This window comes from Leptinotarsa decemlineata, unplaced genomic scaffold, assembly GCF_025532065.1.
Source record: "Leptinotarsa decemlineata unplaced genomic scaffold, Ldec_3_MD MMD2_tig00026361_RagTag_RagTag, whole genome shotgun sequence".
Lineage (NCBI taxonomy): Eukaryota > Metazoa > Arthropoda > Insecta > Coleoptera > Chrysomelidae > Leptinotarsa > Leptinotarsa decemlineata.
The window spans coordinates 5305357-5323676 of NW_027412704.1; the positions used below are offsets into that span (position 1 = coordinate 5305357).

General features: G+C 35.9%; 1 protein-coding gene across 1 annotated transcript in view; it reads right to left on the minus strand.

Moving 5' to 3' along the window:
• Positions 1 to 18320, minus strand: part of Men-b (NADP-dependent malic enzyme b, mitochondrial) — a 48019-nt gene that overhangs the window by 4428 nt on the left and 25271 nt on the right. The window contains exons 5-7 of the mRNA XM_074185093.1: positions 15288 to 15501; positions 9440 to 9763; positions 5844 to 5986 (exon numbers count right to left, since the gene is read on the minus strand). Of these exons, the coding sequence (XP_074041194.1) occupies positions 5844 to 5986; positions 9440 to 9763; positions 15288 to 15501 (681 nt within the window). The remainder of the gene's footprint in view (positions 1 to 5843; positions 5987 to 9439; positions 9764 to 15287; positions 15502 to 18320) is intronic.

The window sequence follows — 18320 nt, forward strand, 5'->3', positions numbered from 1 at the left end:
GTATTTGCAACTTCTGAAGTGACGAAAATGTCGATATTATTAGGAGAATGTCACAACGCTACTGTCAAATAGTAATCATGGCCTGTTTACCAAATACCGAATGGAAATACCATTCTGAAGGGACATTTTCACAAATAAATGTTCATAAGTCTGAAACTTGACTAGTTAGGTATAGGTATGATATACATAGAAAGAAAGCAAATTTTAGCAGCTTTCCGAATTTTCAATAATATACAGGGTGTTCCATTTAAAATAATCAAATTTCAGCAACTTTTTCAAGCAAACGAAAAAACTGTATTTTTTTACCACCCTGTAAAGTAACGGAGATTAGGCTGACGTGTGGGAAGTGTCCAAGTATCACCTAACTCCAAACCAAATTTCGATATCATAATACCTACTTCTTAACTAAAAGATATCGGCATTTTTAGAAGTCATGATTTTCGAAAAAAAAAATTGAAATTAATTTTTATTTCGAAAACGGTAACAGATAGGTATAGGGAAATATCAAAGAAAAGTTGTCGGGCAATTGTTGGAGATTCCAAAAATAATATTATATACAGAGTGTTCCATTTGAAAAATCAAAGTTGCTACTGCTTTCTAATAGAAGCGGCAACACCGCATTGTCGAAAATATTTTAGTTGGCTAGAGAATGTCCAAATATGCCCTCCATTAAATTTTCAAAGTGATCCGTTGTCTGGTTCACCAGAAACGTCTAATGTGCCATCCACCGTGAATCAGCCTGTATAGTAAAGACTACGTACATAACTACAAGACAACAAAAAGAACAGCGATATAAGTTATTTGCTTAAAAAGTTACATTAAAAATTCGTCAATGTTATAAAATAAATGTTCTTGCAGAAAGCGTTTTATGGAGTTTCGAAATTTGAAGTGTGTAGGCTGAATTTTAATGCCAGTGGATAATTCATTGTAAATTCTTACACCTGTTATTTGGAGATTGCTATGATTTGGATAGATTAGCTGATTGTTTCTGGTTTGGTAGACATGTATGTCCAAATGCCTGGGAAGAGTGTTTTTTATTTTATGGATGTAGCAGGCAACTTCCATAATATAAAGACAGGCCAGAGGAAGAATATTCAATTCGGCAAACCATGGTTTGCAGGAATTCCTGGGTGATACATTTTTTATAGTTCTTACTGCTTTTTTCTGAATAAGAAATCGATGCTGTGCAGCCGGAGAGTTTCCCCATAGTAAAATGCCATAAAGTAAAATAGACTGGATTTCAGCAAAGAAGAAATTTCTCAGACTGCCGATATCTACCACATTCCGCATACATCGAATTTGATATATTTTTGTATTTAATGTATTTATAGTTGCTGTAATATGCTCATTCCCTCTAGGGTTATTCCCAAGAATTTTGTTGTTGATTTCCTGATGTTATACTCAGGTAAAAATTCCACTATGTCAGCAATGAATAAAGAAAATAGTATTGGGCCAAAACACTACCCTGTGGCACTCCTAGCTCCAGTTGCGAGGCATCTGAGCAGTGCTTACATTGCATTTGTGATCACAAATGCATTGCTGGACTGAACTATCCTCAACCAATAAGCCTGAGAAAACAGGAGCGACGACATCTCCCGTTAAAGCGGATTTCCAAGAAAACGGACAAAACCACAAAAAAGTAGCAACTAGGTCGATTTCAACAAATCAAAAAAACTTGAGTTGTCAAAATAAGAAACATCTTGAAGACTTTGTGTGGCAGGCGACTACTTTTGTCAACAATTAAATGTCCCGTCGGCCGGCGGAAAGATCAAAAGGTTTCGGTGTTTTGTCTGTGTTTTTGTAAACTGAGTTCAGCGACATTATTACTTTATTAAAAGTGTTAATCTGTGGTGGATGTGAATTTCGATTACGGGCAGTAGTCAGGCTATTTTTATTGATTTGATGTATTGCTTGCCTTTGTAGAACGAAAGCGAAAAAAAGGAATGGACAGTTTGAAGCATGCAACAATTTAATTACCGTTAAGGACAGTTGAGTCCAGCAGAAATGTAAAAGTTGAATAGGATAAATGTCACTTAGATGAAACAAAGCAAGCACCAAATAAGGCTGCTTCTATCACTCTAAGGATTCAATTACTGCTACTATCAATACTCTGGAAGCTTAGCCTCAAGTTTAATCTGACGTAGACACCATGTCCTCATGGTCTGCTCAAAATGGATGTAGCCGTTACTTCCTGGTTGGAAATCATCATGAAATGAAAAATAAAACTTTCTGTTTTTTCACCACTTGAATTTATAACTAAAGTTACTGCAGTTTCGTCCTATAAGGACAATTTCAAACGAATTATTGTATTCTAATCCAGTCATTTAAGCTTAAATTAGGTAAGAATCTCGGAATTCGAGATACCCAACTGTAAGTCTGTAAATACTTGTATATTGACACCTTAAAAGTTGTTTCAAAACCTACATATGGTAGGGTGTAAGCAACTATTAAATTTCAAGGTCAAAGGTCACAAAAATCGGTTTTTTGCGCTTTTTTTGGAAATATCTCATTTCCTATGGGTTTTTTGCTATTTGTATTTATTATCAATATTGTAGAATACAAAATTCTCTACAAATTTTGTTTAAAAAAAATTTTCATACGGTGAACCGTTTTCGAGATAGAGGGCGAAGAGCACGCGGTCACAGCATCACTTCAGGTCAACCGGTGCCTCCGGTCGAAAACGCGCCGTATATAGTTGATGAACTATCGATAAATCAATGATTATAAATATTTGTCAATTTTTATTAACTATTATATTATATTTTATCATTTTCTTCATGCATTACATCTATATCTATCTATATAGTTGTACCAGTTACTCAAGAAAAATTCTTATCAAATCGAAATAACAAAGATAAGTTCATTAATATGTTAATTGAAAAATTAAAAGCTGCAAATATTACTACTAAACAAGCCAGAGATGATGCGGATGTTCTTATTGTTGAAATTGCAATTGAAGAATCAAAGTCTAAAAAAACTGCAGTTATAATAGGACAAGATATTGATTTACTTGTCATTTTAATTGGGCGTACACTGTCTTACGAACAAAAAATTTTCTTTAAAAAAGTTGGGAAAGTTAATGTGAAAACGGAGATATACTCGACTAAAAGTTTTGATAATTATCCCCATTCTAAAAAACATATTTTATTTCTGCACGCATCAAGTGGCTGTGACACAACTTCTGCGCTTTTTAAAAAGGGAAAAAATCATTTTTAAAAGTTTTTGAGAAACTGACAAATTTGGATGAACTAGCTGCAACATTTGAGGAAGAAAATTGTTCGGCCCAGAGATTATTAGAGAGTGGAACTCAAACCTTATTGGCAGTCTATAATGCTCCGAAATCTGTGAAAAGTCTCGATCATCTTCGTTATATGCATTACGTCAAGTCTACAAAACTTAATAAACCTGTGCAGCTTTCAAATATTCCACCAACAAGTGCAGCTGCTCATCAACATTTCAACCGTGTATATTATCAAGTTCAAACTTGGTTAGCACATGATTTGGAACCCCAGGTATGGGGTTGGGCAATGCGAAACGATTTTCTGGAGCCTATCATGACAATTTTACCACCTGCTCCAGAATATTTGCTAAATACAATTTTCTGCAACTGCAAGAGTGGTTGTGGTTCGCGATGCGGATGCAGGAAAGCGGGCTTGCAATGCTCTTTAGCTTGTGGCCAATGTAATGGGCAAGCTTGTCTCAATGCTCTACCATATCAGAGCGACATTAACGAAGATGGAACCTTTGACCCCGAAATCATGGGAGAACTTGAGACAAATGTCGTTGAAGACGATAATGAAGACCAGTTTGAAATTTACCAGCAGCCAGAAGACGACGATGAAGTGGAAGAAGATGATTAAAATTATAAATTGTAGTTTTTGTACCCTTTATTCCATTTCTTTACTTTCAATAAAAATAAATGTATTCAATGATATTTTTTGATAAAAAGATTAATTCATAATTTATTTGTTTTTTTTTTATCACGTAAGAAGTTATAAATATTAATTAGGTTAAAATTCAAATATAATTCCTATATTTTTATTAACAATTCTGCAATTACATGGGCAGGTAAGTGTTGTTAAATAAATTAATAGTGAATAAAAAGTGGATAAGTTAGGAAAAAAATGATAAAATATAATATAATAGTTAATAAAAATTGACAAATATTTATAATCATTGATTTATCGATAGTTCATCAACTATATATATGGCGCGTTTTCGACCGGAGGCACCGGTTGACCTGAAGTGATGCTGTGACCGCGTGCTCTCCGCCCTCTATCTCGAAAACGGTTCACCGTATACAAAATTTTTTTAAACAATATTTGTAGAGAATTTTGAATTCTACAATATTGATAATAAATACAAATACCAAAAAACCCATAGGAAATGAGATATTTCCAAAAAAAGCGCAAAAAACCGATTTTTGTGACCTTTGACCTTGAAATTTAATAGTTGCTTACACCCTACCATATGTAGGTTTTGAGACAACTTTTAGGGTGTCAATATACAAGTATTTACAGACTTACAGCTGGGTATCTCGAATTCCGAGGTGAACTTACTATAATGACTGGACTATTCATTTTAGTTCTCATTTCATCAATCCATTACATTTCCGTGCAAAGATCCCCGATTCATTCAGCTATTTAAGCAGAGTTGATGGTACCTATTTAAGCAGAGTTGATAGCCTCACAGGCATATGGGTGGTTTTTAATTGCAAGCTCTCTTTTCAGTCTCATATAGATAAACTAGTCTCCAGAGGACTATATTTACCCGATCCCGAGAAGTGAATGCAAAAATACTTAAATGCAATGGCAAACACAGAAGATGATAAATATATGAGTCAGTACCGAAGTGGAAGACAGTCTGAAGTAGAGCGCGAAATAGTTCGAGAGCGAAGAAAGGCGACGGTGAAATAGAGAAAAGGTGCAACAACTACAATGTGTAATTGGGTACAGTAATTTGTGTTATTAAATAGTTATGAAATCTGAATGAGCATACTACTACGTATTCCAGAAAACCCACAAAGAGACGTTCCTTGATGCCAGCAGATAGTTCGTTAAGATATTATGGAGTTAGGTTAGGTTAGGTCCAGAGTGAGTCGGTCTATTCGACCCTCCAGCGAGTCTCTGCATATGATGATTCAAATGACAGTGACCTGTAAGAAGGCCTGTTAAACTTCGTAGTTCATCCCCACTGTAGTCCAACAACTGTTTGGTATCAAGCATCGAAGGGTGAATAAACGCCTTGGTGTGAGCCAATCCTGGAAGATTCTGCCAGAAGTCCATAGATCTTCTTGCCGTCCAGGTGTCAAATCTTCGTTTGGCAAAGCCTAAAGCAATGCCAATGACAGGTTCTGGTCCGATAAAGCTGCTTGCAGCACCCTCCTTTGCAAGGGAGTCGGCAACCTCATTGCCTTCCAGGCCAGCATGGCCAGGAGTCTAGACCAGATACAATCTGCTGAGTCTTCCTATCGAGGAGAGTCGTTTTTGGCAATTTGCTGCCAATTTAGACGATGCTCGGTAGAGGCCAAGAGCTTTCAACGCCGCTTGACTGTCCGAGAATATTTTGATTGACTTGTGTATATTATGAGGTACTGTTATCAAATATTGGAATTCAAGCTTTTTCATGTGAAAGAAGCTCAAGCGGTGCATAAAACCTTGGCAATATTGATTCTAAATCAGCAAAGCAATTCAGAAGGAAGTAAAGTCACCTTCAAAATTTCAGTATTTAGAAGAGTGCATACAAAACGTGTATATAAGAGCTCACTGTTGCAAATATTTTAATCCAACTGTTTGGAATGAAGTACCATTTAAACACTTAGAATGATTACATAAAATACTTACATCGGTATGGACATACGCTTGTTCTGCGGTACATTCAGCTTTGCTAGTAGGATTGCTCAGAGCAAAAACAATAGGTCTTTCATTGAAGCAAGCCATCACTTTTAGAACCTCTGGCGTGAATGCTCCAGCGGCTGCTGATGCACCTAATGAAAATAATAATAACAATGATGAAAAAACAAAAATAAATAAATGTAATTTATTTAGCCATTTATTGAACAGACGTCAGTGATATGATTTCAGAGCTTTACATCGTTTCACTCGCACTTCTGTAAACTTACTTGTTGTGTGGACAAATTTGTATATTTTTTTCTTGTATCAGTTGGAGAAAATTCAACAGAAAGGTATTTTTCAGGGTTAAGTGGAAGAACAGTTCAGTTGTTGAATTTATTCAGGAGCTCAGCCGAACATTGCCCTTCATTTTAAAAAAATTCTTTAAATATATTTCCTCAATCGTGCTTTTTTTTAAAGTAATGTAACAAATTAAAGAATTAACTCTCTTAACCCCTTCAGACCCTCTGGTCATAATTATGCACACTTATTTTACACAGTTATAAATGCGTTTCAAATATAAATTCGGCGCCAGCGACCGCCTGAGCAGAATAATGCACTAAACGTTGGGTTGGTTGCATATGTAGCAGGTGCGAGTCAGACTGAATTCATGCAGGATGGTATTTTGAGTAAAGATGGCGTCCACCAGTAAACACAGTCACCGTGAGTACCACATATTTATCAAATATTGAATACTTTACTCTATATCATTACGAAAAATATATATTATAGTTACAATATAAGTAAATGGAAAGTCATTTAGTATATATGAATGAATATTTTTCGGCATTGTTTCGATCACATACCAGCCGATTCTTCAATGTTCATAATTATGCACAATTGGTATCATTCAACTTTTCTTTCCATTGTTTCGAATTCATTTTAGTTATTTTTTATTCTCTAAAACTGCAACATTGTTATTTCTTCTGTATTTTAGAAAAACGATACAACCCCCAGAATGAAAAAGATGCTGAAGAATTGTTGAAAATATTCGAAAATTTATCTGACTCGGATATTGATTTGAGCGATGATGAACGAGGAGATATAGAAAGCGAATATGCGATTTCAGGAGTAGAAGTTCGAGTTGGTGCTGATAAAATCGGACCACAGACAAGAGAGATAGTAGAATCAGAGTCAGATGAAGAGGATGACATACCACTGTCAATTCTTGCTGGTTGTAAGAAGGATGAAGTGACTGCAAAAGCTTCGGTGAAGTGGTGTAGGCAAGTTTTCACAACTCCTGAAATTATTTGGAAGGAAAAGGAGAATGAAGACGTCCATCCAGAAGTACTTAGCCCTTTGAAATATTTCGAGAGATACATTGGTGAAACTGAATTTCAAGATATCGCCAAGTTCACAAATATATATGCTCTTCAGAATAATGCTAATTTCAAACCAACAAATGCTGATGAAATGAAAAGTTTGTTTGGATTACATATTGCAGCCGGAACCCTAAAATTTCCAAGAATTCGACTTTTTTGGAACACAGCGTTACGAATAAATCTTTTTCACGAAACAATGTCACGTGATAGGTTTTTCCAACTCCGAACTAATTTACACTGCGTAAATAATCTGGAAATGCCGGAAAATTGTCAAGACAAACTATACAAAGTTCGCCCCCTATACAATGCTGTTAGAAAACGCTGCTTCGAATTGGACTTAGAGGAAAATTTATGTATTGATGAGCAAATGGTTCCCTTTAGGGGAAGCATATCGATAAAACAATATGTGAAGGGAAAACCTACACCATGGGGTGTGAAAATATTTGTTTTGTGTGGAAAGTCAGGAATGGCATATGACTTTGTAATATATCAAGGAGCTACTACTGAATTAGACCAAGAATCTCTAAAAAAAATTGGCCTCGGAGCATCAGTTGTTCTGCATCTTGCAAAAAGAATAGATAATGAAGGGCATAAACTATATTTTGATAACTATTTCTCTTCTTATCAGCTTCTACAAATGTTGAAAGCAAATAAGATATTTGCTGCGGGAACAATAAGGATAAACCGGTTTACGAATCCTCCTGTATTAGGAGACAAGGAATTGAAACAAATAGGAAGAGGTGCTCATGACGAAGTAACTAGTGAAGATAAAGATATTGTTTTGGTGAAGTGGCTAGACAACCGGAGTGTTGTTTTAGCCTCAAATTTTATTGGATCTGGGAATATAGATGAAGTTTCTAGATGGGACAAGAGCAGTAAGAAATATATTAGTGTTGCACGCCCAGAAATAGTAAAATTATACAACCATTCTATGGGTGGTGTAGATCTGCTCGATCAAATGATAGGGTTGTACCGAATTTATATACGTTCCCGGAAATGGACCCAGCGTCTTATATTTCATGCAGTGGATCTTGCATTAGCAAATAGTTGGTTTGAATATCGGCGGGACTGTGACAGACTGCAAATACCAAAAAATAAACGCGCGGAATTCTTAGAGTTTCGTTTACATATCGCTGATTGTCTTTGTAAAGTTGGCAAGACATTAGTCAGAACTAAAAGAGGGCGTCCAAGTGGCACACCTGAGCAAGTTAGGAGCAAGTTACCGAAAAGAAATGAAGAGCATAGGCCATTGTCAGAAGTTCAACATGATTCGATTGATCACTTGCCATTTCTTGATGGAAATCAAGAAGGCAAGAGATGCAAGTACAGTAAATGCAATAAAAAGACACATTTTTATTGCAGAAAGTGCCAGGTGCACTTATGCATCAAGAGAGAAAGAAACTGTTTTGTCGATTTTCACTGACAATAATAAAATAGCACCCCCATCTGCATTATAAAAATTGTCCTTGTGTATTTTTCTTACTTTTGTTTTTGTATAATGAGGAAAATAAACTTTAATTTTCTTTGATTTATCATATTGTATCATCCTGTTTAATGTTCATTAAATAGAATTGTGCATAATTATGCCCATTATTTTTTTCAAAAAAAAAAGTCATTTTTGACATTTTTCACTTATTGATACCACATCTGTGACCATTCGGAACAACTTTACACGCAGACTTTTTTTTTCTTCTCAACAATAATAAATCAGGTCTGAAGGGGTTAAACAAATTTATTTCTAACAATATTTCACTAATCACAAACTAAGCAACTAACGCTTAATTTTTTATCTCCACTATTTGAATTCCTTGTTTAACCGCTCGATTCGCTTTCTGACTCCACTGCCCTCTTGGGACGTGAAGCCAACTTTATATATCGGTAACGATCGTTCTAGAATTCTATAATCGTTTCGGTACTCAACTAGAGTTTAATCGGCGGTTGCCGACTGCATTCCTTTTGCGGTGATGTCATGTGTTTGTTCGCTGGCCGACGTATCGATCAGGGGCGACCTCAGATTCGTTACAATAATAAAGCCGTTCATTTATTATTATTAAAATGATATGTTTATTGCAATACGACCTTGAAAAAAAGTTGGTAGTGCCTTCTCGGCGACGAGTAATGCAAATACCAATAATGATGCATTTTACGTTAATTTTGTCCGACCTTGATATCCTGTCTCATTCAAAAATTGGGAACGTGCACTGTATATCGATAAACCATTCTTACCTATCAGAACAGAAGGCTTGATTTCCTTGACGATAGCTTCGAAATCTTTGATGGGCGTGTGTTTCTTAGCGTAAAACTTTTTGTGTCCTTCCAAACCGCCTTCGGGTCTTTCGATGGCCAGTAAGCCGTCGATGTCGACCATCCATATCCTCTCTCTGGCTTCGTCGATGGAAAGGCCTTCGTTTTCAAGAGCCTTGACTGTCAAGTCGGCGATGCCGATGGCAGCTTCGCCGGCTCCGAGAAACAGGAATTTGTTGTCGGATAATTTTTTGCCGGTTAATCTCTTCGAGGCCAGTAGACCGGAAACGGCAACGCTTGCAGTACCTTGATAGAAAAAGTAGAGGTTTTAATGGGTAACGTCAACTACCAACAGATGAATTGACACTCACAATTCAATTAAGTGATTTTACAAAATAATCAACAAATTCACACGTATGTACTGTAACAATAATCAATAACTATCAGCTAGATCAGGGGTCTCCAAACTTTGAAGCCTTCGGGCCATAATGATTTTTTCAGTTTGTTCCAAGGGCCAATTTCTGCCCTTAACTATATTTCTAGACTAGGATAGTCGCAAAGTGCGTGACCTAAGCAAACTTACGTTTTTTTGCATTTCAATTATTATTGTGTATTGTGACACTTAACGACATCTAGTGGCGAGTAGTGGTACTATGTACTATCTTTTTCAGCCACTCGCTAGGTGGCATTAGGCGTAATTAAATATTTGGAATTACCGCGTTGGTTCGAGAAAGTTCTGGTTCTAGCTAGTGTATTCCGATCACCTCGAGATGGCAGTAATAATTGCATATAAAAAGGCTAGCGGCGCAACCGCGAGTTGGTCTGCGTAGGAAAGGCGAAGGAAGCGAAACTGTCTATTGTGAAATAAAGTAACACCCGTCAATAAAAGTATTTTGATTTGACTTATTGTTTTTATGTGTGATTTGTTAGTATGGAAAAGAAGCGAAAAATCGACAGTGAATGCAGAACGTTCCAAGAAAAATGGAACTTTCAGTATTTTGTGTAGTAATAAGGCGCTATGTTTAATTTGTAATGAAACCATAGCTGTTCTCAAAGAGTATAACATTAAACGACACTATGAATCGAAACATCTTCAAAGTTACTCCAAGTATACAGGAAGTTTGCGGAAGGAAAAATTTGAAGCTTTGAAACGCGGACTAAATGATAAAAGAATGCTTGATTGCAGTAGCCGAAGAAATATGTCCCGAAAAGGTAAATTTATTCAAAAGTGTCAGTTTGTCAGCAAACACCGTGGCTCGGAGGGTGCAAGACATCGCAGAAAATATATCACCTCAACTGTCTGACAAAAATGGGCATCATGAGTGGTTTTCTCTAGAATTGGATGAGTCAACGGATGTGTCAGATACTGCTCAGGTGTTGATTTTTATTCGCGGAGTAGATAAAAGCTATGAAGTGTATGAAGAACTTCTTGATATTGATAGTATTCACGGCACGACAACTGGGGCAGATATTCTTAAGGAAGTTGAAAATGCCATTAATAAAAAGAACCTTCGATGGGGAAATTTGAAATCTATAACAACTGATGGAGGCAAAAATATATATGGTAAAAATAAAGGAGTGGTTGCACTTGTGTCAAAGGTTGTAGAAAATGATGGTGGTTCAAAACCATTAGTCTTACATTGTATCATTCATCAACAATCCTTGTGCGGAAAATGTTTGGATATGTCTGAAGTTCTAAAACCAGTCATATCAGTTGTTAACTTCATCAGATCCACTGGGCTGAATCACCGACAATTCCGCGGGTTTATTCAACAGATTGGAGAAAATGATTTACCATATCATACTGCCGTACGCTGCCTTAGTTGCGGAAAAGTCCTTGAGCGCTTTTTTTAACTTCGAGCAGAGATCGAAATTTTTTTAAATGAGAAGCAGCGCCCTTTTGCCGATTTAGAAAATAGTGAATGGATGTGGAAGTTAGCCTTCTATGTCGATTTGACAAATCATATGAACGAACTGAATTTGAGATTGCAAGGAGAAAATCAGCTTCTCCCTGATTTATACACCAATATCAAATCCTTCAGGCAGAAAATAATACTATTTCAATCGCAATTACGTAAAAAATGTTTCACACATTTTGAAACATGTGGAATATTTAGCCACACTACAGAGACTGAATTTCCCGTCAATTTTGCAATCAAAACTTTGAGTGCTGTGAAGATAAATTTTGATACTCATTTTTCAGATTTTGATGTCATTGCGAATGAAATTAGGCTTTTTCAAAATCCTCTCGATTCTGACAATGAAACTCTGGCCTTGGAAGTCCAAATGGAAATTATTGATTTACGGTGCAGTGATATGCTTAAGAACAAATATCAAAATTCATCTTTGTTGGAATTTTATAAGAGTCTTCCACTGGAACAATTTGATAATTTGCATAAATTTGCTCGTGGGTTGTTTTCTGTTTTTGGTACTACTTACTTGTGTGAGAAAACGTTTTCTACGATGAAGTACACAAAGAATGTTTACAGATCTCAATTAACCGATGAGCATTTTAAATCTCTTTTGATAATTGGTACAAGTAAAATTGATCCACAACTACAAAGTATTGTCGGTGGAGAATCACAGTTACATAAATCTCATTAGTGTTTTTGTTTTACTGTGATTCATTTCAATTATTTGTTAGTTATTAATATGCTTAAACTTAGATACTTAAGTTGAGTTTTCTTTGTCATCATTTCTGTCGTTAAGTTTTACCTAGCAAGTAAATAAAATTATCATTCTATATTTTCTTATTCAACTTATCACAGCAATAGTAACAACAATTAGGTAATCATTGGCTGTCGCGGGCCAGATTGATGACAGTAAATCATTGGCTGTCGCGGGCCGGATTTATGACACTGGCGGGCCGGAATTGGCTCGCGGGCCGTAGTTTGGAGACCCCTGAGATAGATGAAGGGAAAAAATAAAAAAAGAAAAAAAAATAAAAAAGGAAAAAATATGAATAAGGAAAAAATACAAAAAAGGAAAAATAAAAAAGGCAAAAATAAGCCAATCAATTGAAATTTTTTCACGGTCTTTTTAAATGACCCCAAAGAATTAAAAAATTCTAAATCCACATTGTGTTTGCAAGTCTCAAAATTCAATCACGTTCTACCTCTAGACTATACAGAAAACGGCCCAGGCGAAGGTCTCTGGCTTACAGAGACAGCCTTGCCTAGCTATCAGTACCATACCGTCAGCGGCCATGGAGATCCTTCTAGATCTACCCCCTCTCCACATTTTTCTGGAGAGAGACGCTAGATGGACTGGTAATAGACTTGTGCCCATTGTCAACTACAAACTGCCTTATAAAGTATTGTTCCCGAGTAGACAGGACTGGATTCTCCGTGAGAAAGAAATATTCAGAGCAGATAGTTGTTGGTTCACAGATGGATCAAAAACACCTACCGATTCTGGTGCAGGTGTTTTCAGTCGCAGACCCAGGGACAGAGATATCAACCTGCCTAGGAACCTATGCGACTGTATTTCAAGCGAAAATTTACGCTATTGAATTGTGTGCAGAGAGATTGGATGAATCCAACCTCACTCACAAGTCAATAAAAATATTCTCGGACAGTCAAGCGGCGTTGGAAGCTCTTGGCTCCTACCGAGCAACGTCTAAATTGGTAGCAAACTGCCAAAAAAGACTCTCTTCGATAGGAAGACTAAACAGATTGTCTTTGGTCTGGATTCCTGGCCATACTGGCCTACCATCTAACCTGAAAGACCACTTACCATACAAACTAATCGGATTCGTTAAGAAGCTGGGTTTATTTGGTCGAGTGTGAACAGGTGAGAGCTACAATAAACCCTTGCGGGTTGCGGTGGAGGGTCGAATAGACCTACTCACTTTGGACCTAACCGAACCTCTAGACTAATTCTGGCTATAGTTCGTATGATAAAGGGTTCCGGGGAATTAATGCTACCATTGATTATTTTGAGAATTGGTGCAAAATCTGATTCAAATCTTCTATGAGCCGGAGTATTGAAGTTGAGAATGTCCAATATAATTTCAGTGATATTCACCAATATGATATCCCAGTTTATATGCAGAGTAACCCAAAAACTTGTTTTCGTTGGTAGTGTAAAAACCCGCATTTTGTGGGTTTGTTAAAACCCACAAATGAAAAATGAAAGTCTAAATGGAAATGCAGCCAGATACAATTTTATCAGCAGGGAAAGACTGGATTATATTACAATCTCACATAGTAGTTTCAACTGTTAAGGGGGATTCTAAAATGTAATGTTTGAAAAAAAATTATACCTAACTTCAATCTGAAATAGGTCAGATACGTTCACAAACGAAAAAAAAAATATGTGCAGGTAAATCAAGTCTTTTCATGAAGCTGATTCTAATATGAATAGTTTCTTATTATTACAAAATGTTTGTCACAGACTATCGATGTGTATTTGAGATACACCATCACTGGTGATTTAAAAAAAAACTTTCTCCGCAATGCAAATACTATCCAATGTTTTTTTATTATCCTACAATAGATTTCCATCAACTATCGTGTTAGGAATCACACGTTAAAAAGTAAGACCTCGTTTGTCCTTAGCTCGCACAAGTTTCTCAACTACTGAGAGTTGTCGTTCGTATGGGGACGACAGCTGATTAACGGAAAAACATATTTTAAACAAATATTACTGGAGTTTTTTCCCAACACCAAATCCTTATTTTTATACCGCGACACGTGTTTCGATCACCAAGTGATCATCTTCAAGAGGAAGATAAAACTGGAAACTTCTCAAAACTAAAGCTATTTATGCTATTCAGGTACATCATACAGGTAGGTAATCAGTAATACCACCCATACAAGTGTACCACCCTAAATTAATTTTACAATTGGCCTTTCTATTATTTTACAATATGTCCTTATATATGTTTAAATGTTACAGCTATATATACAACAATTTTCAGCTATATAAAGTTAGTTTCATAATATTGCCTATCTAAATATATTTTTACAATGTGTTTTTTTGTAGTAATCAGTAAACCCAACAATATTATTTCACCAAGCTATATAGTATGCTATTTGGTATTGGTCCGTTATCGTTATTCATAATATTATTATGTTTACTTATTTCTACACTCTCATAGGCATCTAGTTGCCTGTTGTTGTTAACTTGTCTAACTAATCTTAAAGAACTGAAGTCTATAGAATGGTTTTGTTGCAAAATATGATGGGCGACTGCTGATTTTTCAGGTCTTCCATATTTAAAGTGTGCTATGTGTTCCTTAATATTTTGCATCGCAGTCCTTACATTCAATTTCGTAAATTCCAGACTTTTTCGAACTCTCGACTTTGTCTTTTGGACTTCCCAAAAGGCTCTGCAGTGTATGATTTGTTTTAAAAACCACCTTCATACCTAGTTCCTTGAAAATCTTTCCAAAGTTCTTCGTATATTGGTGGTATGGAACTAAGATGTATTTATCTTGGTTTTTGTCCTTTCTGAAAGTCGAGATTTCGTTCATTCTTAACCTAATGTAACCAGTACCTAATATTCAGTACTACACCAAAGGTTCCAAACAGTACATCATAAGTATATTTTGAACAGATTTTTATCGGCCAATTCTATTATGTGTTTATGAGAAAATAAGAAATATTATGACGAAACTTCATATTGTTTCATTAGTATACCATTGTTTTGAAACAGGTGACGTCACAGTGATCACATGACGTTTTGGAGCGAAATTTGTGGGAAAATTTGAAGCGAAATTCAAAACTATGCCTAATTTTTCCAGTTTAGGCTGAATTGATAAAAATCGTTTGAAAAATTGGGCATCATGGGGTTCTTGTGTATTGAAAGTACATGATTGTATATTTACCTTGAATGTCATCATTGAAGGTGCAGTATTCTCCCCGATACTTATCCAAAAATCGGAAAGCATTGTGATTTCCGAAATCCTCGAACTGTATAAGAGTGTTCTGGCCGTAACGCTTAACAATTCCTTGCATGAATTCGTCCACGAAGTCATCATAGAGTTTTCCAGTTGTTCTTTTCTGACGGAGACCCACATAGAGGGGGTCCTCAAGTAAAGTCTGTAGAGAAATTGATATTCATGAATTCAGTAAGATGTAACACAACATAAAGTTTTCAAAAGTTGGAAACCGTGTGAACATATTTTATAGTTTAATAACTGAAAAATACAGTTAATAGACAGGAACGCTACTTATACATTGCATTTCTTTAATGTCCCCCCCCTTTCATTATTTTTTTAAAGGGTCAACTCAAAAAACTGAAATTTGGGATAATGAAATTAATACATGAATACTTTATTTTGAAGTGTAATTGACAGATGAAACTTTCAATATGGCAACTGGGCGCCATCTATAAAAAAATTAAATGGAAAGGGGGGCCTTGTGACACATCATTTTGAAGCTCCCGACGAATACTTCACAACCCTAGAATATGAACTACGACAAAATGGCGGATCCTTCAATAATTTGCTGAAGACAAACACAATATCCATATTTCTAGAAATATTCCTTTTTTTATCTGCCATATGGCAATTCCAACGACCCGATAAGGTTTGTCAAGTTGTTTTTTGTTTATAAAAACGACAAAAAATGTCAGTACGACAATGAACATCATTGTTCAGTTAGAATATTCTCATTTACTTTTCGGTTTTACTAGTAGAAAGGTACCACGTCAACAATCTTTAGAATGGTAATTCTCGTCAATTGGAAGAAAAAATTGAAGCGATTTGTATTTACGGTGCGACGCGTAACTTTCACGAGACCGAAAGGATTTTCAATGAATATTTTCCGAATCTTCCTATCTGTAGAAAATATTTCAGCAAACTTGTATCCAAATTCACAACTACCGGTAGTATACATAACAAACACCCCCAGGACATCCGTCCATTCCGGAAGTCTACTTATTCCGTCACGAATGTTTGTGAGGTGTCTCCTTCTACTGTGTGGAGACTTTTGAAGAGGTATCATCCATACAAAATCAAAATGGTACATCAATTAACTGAAGATGACCCTGATCGAAGAACAGAATTCTGCGAAATCATGACGGAAACCATTGCAAGACATCCTACCTATCTCCACAATGTTTGTTTTAGTGACGAATGTAAATTTTTTTCAAATGGCAATGTTCACAGACAAAATTGCCGTTATTAGAGTGACACCAACCCTCACATTTTCCGGGAAACCCATACCCAATATCCAGAAAAAATCAACGTTTGGGCAGGAATATTGGGTAACCATATTGTAGGATCTCTTATTTGTTGATCAAAATTCAACAGGGGAATTGTATTTGAATATGCTGGAAACTACTGTTGACCCTCTCATCACTGAAATCTTCGAAGCGAATCCTAATTAATTCGATATGGATATTGTATTCTAACAAGATAGAGCACCACCACATTACTCCAGACGAGTAAGAAACTAGATGGATATTACTTTTTCCGGTCGTTGGATTGGCCGTTGAGGTCCTACAGAATGGCCAGCTCGATCGCCAGATTTGACACCTTTGGACTTTTTTATGAGGTTATTTGAAGCAAAAGATGTACGAAACTGAACCTGCTTCAATATTGGATATACGGCAGAGAATAGTAAATATTTGTAGAGATATTGACGTTGGTGTGTTCGAAAATGTTCGGCGTGAAATATCGGATAGGCTATTCATATGTCAAGAAGTTCAAGTAAACCATTTCGAGCATTTTCTGAAGTGATCTCAAGCTTATTATCTAATATTGTGTAGTTAAATGTCAATTTAGTTCCGCCATTTTGTAGTAGTTGAAGTTATATTCTACGGTTGTGAAGCATTTATCAGGAGCTTCAAAAAGATGTGTCCCAAGACCCGCCCTTTCCATTTAATTTTTTTGTTTTATAATTAATCTAATTTATCCACACTTGAAAAAATCATTTGTGATCCAAGCTCGACCCACTTATTATGATTTTTGCTAATCGAGTTTATATCAGATAACATTATACAAGTGATGACATTTATTGTACTATCAATGATAATTATTTAAAACAAACCTAGTTATGTATCAGCATTTTATCTCAATCATCTATTTATTCACTACTTCTCCCAGATTCAAAGTCCTTGACGTATGCGAATAGTACAGCAGAATTTGCACTTTGCCAGTGGCGTGCATAATACACAGATATATAAAATATAATTATCTAAACGGCTTATAGATTAAATGCTCACAGCAAAAATAATGCTTCATGTTTTTATGGGTGAATATCACTATTTTTGTGACCTTTTCTGGTTGTTATTCTACACATTGAAATGAATAAAAGTATGGTAAAGATTGAACATCAAACAGTGGCGGATTCACCAATTTTCAAAGGTGTTGGCTGAACAGTTTTTGCCGCCCTACATTATTTTGACAATTCCAACAATTTCGTAGAAATCGTAGGCAAAATATTTTTTGGGTATATTTTTGAGCCAATTAAAAGCTCAATCATTTACGAGCGGGGTAATGTTTCCTACTTACACAATAAAGTACATTTGGTAAACGTGAATAAATATTCTTTATTGCGCTTCCGAACAATTAAAAAAGTTATAAAAGTTCCTTGCAATAACTTCTGTTGGCAGAATCATTGATTCTGGCTCTATGCAAAGAAGAGCAAAGGCGTTCAATTTTTCTTGGCTCAAGGTCGAACCCAGATAATTTTTTACCCTTTTCAGACATGAAAAACTTTTCTCACTCAAACAATTCATCGGCAAAATTTGTTTCAAACTTCTTTCTGTAAGACATCAGACAACCGTCTTGCCAAAATCTTTTTGATTTCCATGATGTAGCAAAAAATCGGTTCCCAAATTTGCCGCTCCAGAAAACTGCCGCCCTAGGCTCAAGCCTACTCAGCCTGCTGGTAAATCCGCCACTGGACATCAA